This window comes from Trichinella spiralis (genome assembly GCF_000181795.1).
Source record: "Trichinella spiralis strain ISS 195 chromosome Unknown Scfld2534, whole genome shotgun sequence".
Lineage (NCBI taxonomy): Eukaryota > Metazoa > Nematoda > Enoplea > Trichinellida > Trichinellidae > Trichinella > Trichinella spiralis.
The window spans coordinates 1-2307 of record NW_003529473.1 but is presented as its reverse complement, the minus strand read 5'-3'; the positions used below and the strand labels follow the sequence as shown (position 1 = coordinate 2307).

The 2307-nt window shown below is 35.0% G+C and overlaps 2 protein-coding genes across 2 annotated transcripts; both read left to right on the top strand.

Moving 5' to 3' along the window:
* The first annotated feature begins 123 nt into the window (after window positions 1-123).
* Tsp_14164 (fermitin family protein) lies at window positions 124-745 on the top strand. Its single transcript, XM_003368387.1, has 3 exons — window positions 124-300; window positions 382-507; window positions 581-745. The coding sequence occupies exons 1-3, from the start codon at window positions 124-126 to the stop codon at window positions 743-745; spliced, it is 468 nt and encodes a 155-aa protein (XP_003368435.1).
* Window positions 746-1008: 263 nt separating this feature from the next.
* Tsp_14163 (hypothetical protein) lies at window positions 1009-2199 on the top strand. Its single transcript, XM_003368386.1, is given in 4 exon segments — window positions 1009-1038; window positions 1410-1558; window positions 1810-1909; window positions 1924-2199. 4 exon segments carry the CDS (start codon window positions 1009-1011, stop codon window positions 2197-2199), a joined length of 555 nt encoding a protein of 184 aa, XP_003368434.1.
* The last annotated feature ends 108 nt before the right edge of the window (window positions 2200-2307 follow it).

The following is a 2307-nucleotide window of genomic DNA, read 5'->3' as shown; positions in this document are numbered from 1 at the left end:
CAGAAAGTGGAAAACATCGTCGAATGCTGGAAAATGCAAAATCCGATTGCCCAGCCACACCAGTAGTCACGGTAATTCGATTACCGTACCACCGATTGATTTGACGCCTGAAGAATTTTGCCAATGAAATATGCAAAACGCATGCGCACTAGACAATCTCTTGTGCAAAGAATTCTCGAAGCTCATCAAAATGTCAATCACTTGTCACTGAATGACACTAAGCTGCAGTACATCCGCGCCTGGCAAGCGTTGCCCGAATTCGGAATCCACTATTTTGTTGTTCGTTTCAGACACAAGCCTGTAAATGATTGTTTTGCTGTTTCTTCTTTTTTCTTTTAATTCATATATATCTATCTTTTTTCTTTATTTATACACATATAGGAACTGATAGCCATTGCTTACAACCGTATCATCCGTATGAATTTCGAGACAGGTGATTCACTTAAGACGTGGCGTTTCAGTAGTATGAAACGATGGCATGTAAATTGGGAAATCAAACGACTTTACGTATGCTATAATTAATTTTCACTTTTTACTTAAATGTTTGATGATTATTTTTCGAAAAAAAAATTTGTTGTAGATACAATTTGAAGATGAGAATGTGGAATTCAGTTGCTTGTCAGCGGATTGCAAAGTTCCGCATGAATTTATCGGCGGCTACATATTTTGTTCTATGCGATCGAAAGATCAGACTCAGTGCTTGAATGAGGAATTGTTTCACAAGCTTACCAGTGGCTGGGCCTGATAGCAAGCGAAGTTTCTGCTGCTTTTGTTTTCTCACAAAATAGTTAACAAGTAACTTTGTGCCAGTTTTACCGACCGACGTTATGCTCATCATCATTTACAATTTTATACCTACACGTATATATACACATACATACATACATACATACATGCATACACATACTCACGCTTTGTAATGTATAATGTACATGTGTTTGTGTGCGTGAGTATGAATTTTCATTTTTAATTGTAATAATCTAAATTTGCTGCATTTTTGAATGAATAATGGCGACAACCTGCATTCGCAGTGGCGGAGTGTTTGCTTTTGCAAGAAAATTCTTTTACCGCTCATTATGGTAGAGTAATTTCAGTTTATTAATAAGCAGATTCCTTTCTTTGTCGAAGGAAGGAATGTGATGTTTAATTTTCCACATTTGATCTGTCTGCATAATTTTTTTAGAAGAATAAGTTTTTAATTTATTATTCTCTGCTTTTGTATTCGAAGTACTGTTTGTTCTACTGTTGAGAATGAATACTTGAATACAAAATTCTATTTTGAATGATGATGCCTTTAATCTTAATCTTCTTCTGCGAATCATCTTGTTGTCTCGATGCTTTTTAGCTGCAGAATTTACTAGCGACACTGAATAAATATGGAAAAAGAACAATTTCTCCTTCCTTTTCAGCAACGGCTCTGCAGAAGAACGAACCCTCAGCAGTTGAAGAACTTTGACATTATTAAAATTAAAATTTATTTACACAGTCGTTTTTCTACTGTTATAGCTTGTTCGCATTTTTTTGCTTGGCGTAAAGGTGAGAATAGCGTTGATAACAAGTATATCATTAATTTAAATAAAGAAATGGGCAAGAAAATTTTTTTCTTCTAATAAATGAACGTTGCTTTCGGTATGATTTTTTAAATTATATTAATGTTTATTTGTTTTTGTTTTTCAGATTCCACAACAGTTTTTCCCAATAAACTGTAAAGGAAGTAACTAGGACGAGAGAATCACGAAAAATCTTTATTAAGTAAGATATTGCCTGCGAATCAAGAAAAAAAATATTTTGAAAATTTCTTTTTGGCAGGATTACTGTAAGTGATGCAGCACAGTCAGTTGCATGTGAAATTTTCTATTTAGGGGGAGGGGGATATACGTTGAATAATAATAGTAATCAAGCATACGTCGTTTATTTATTCAGCTTTTAAGTATTTCTTCTGACTGGCAAATCAGTCGGGGGAATCAAGACGACTGTTTGCGTTGTTTGCCAATAGGGGGAGTCAACCCCGATGTAACACAAGTGGGAACTGGTTACCCATCACAGATTGGTGAAAAAGGAGTATTATTGGATCATATGTACATTTCTCCACAAAATTCAGAAAGCAAAGAGGGCACATCGACAAGAGGAGTTTTTCATCAAAATCATCCCCGACGCTCCACAATAATAAGACGAGCACCACAAAACACAAATGGATAGAAACAATACCAAAGGAGGGGAGAATGTAGTGGGTACATTAAACCCATCGCCGAAATTGATAATACTATCTAATAATATGACAATATTTTAAGATTGTACATCAATAAG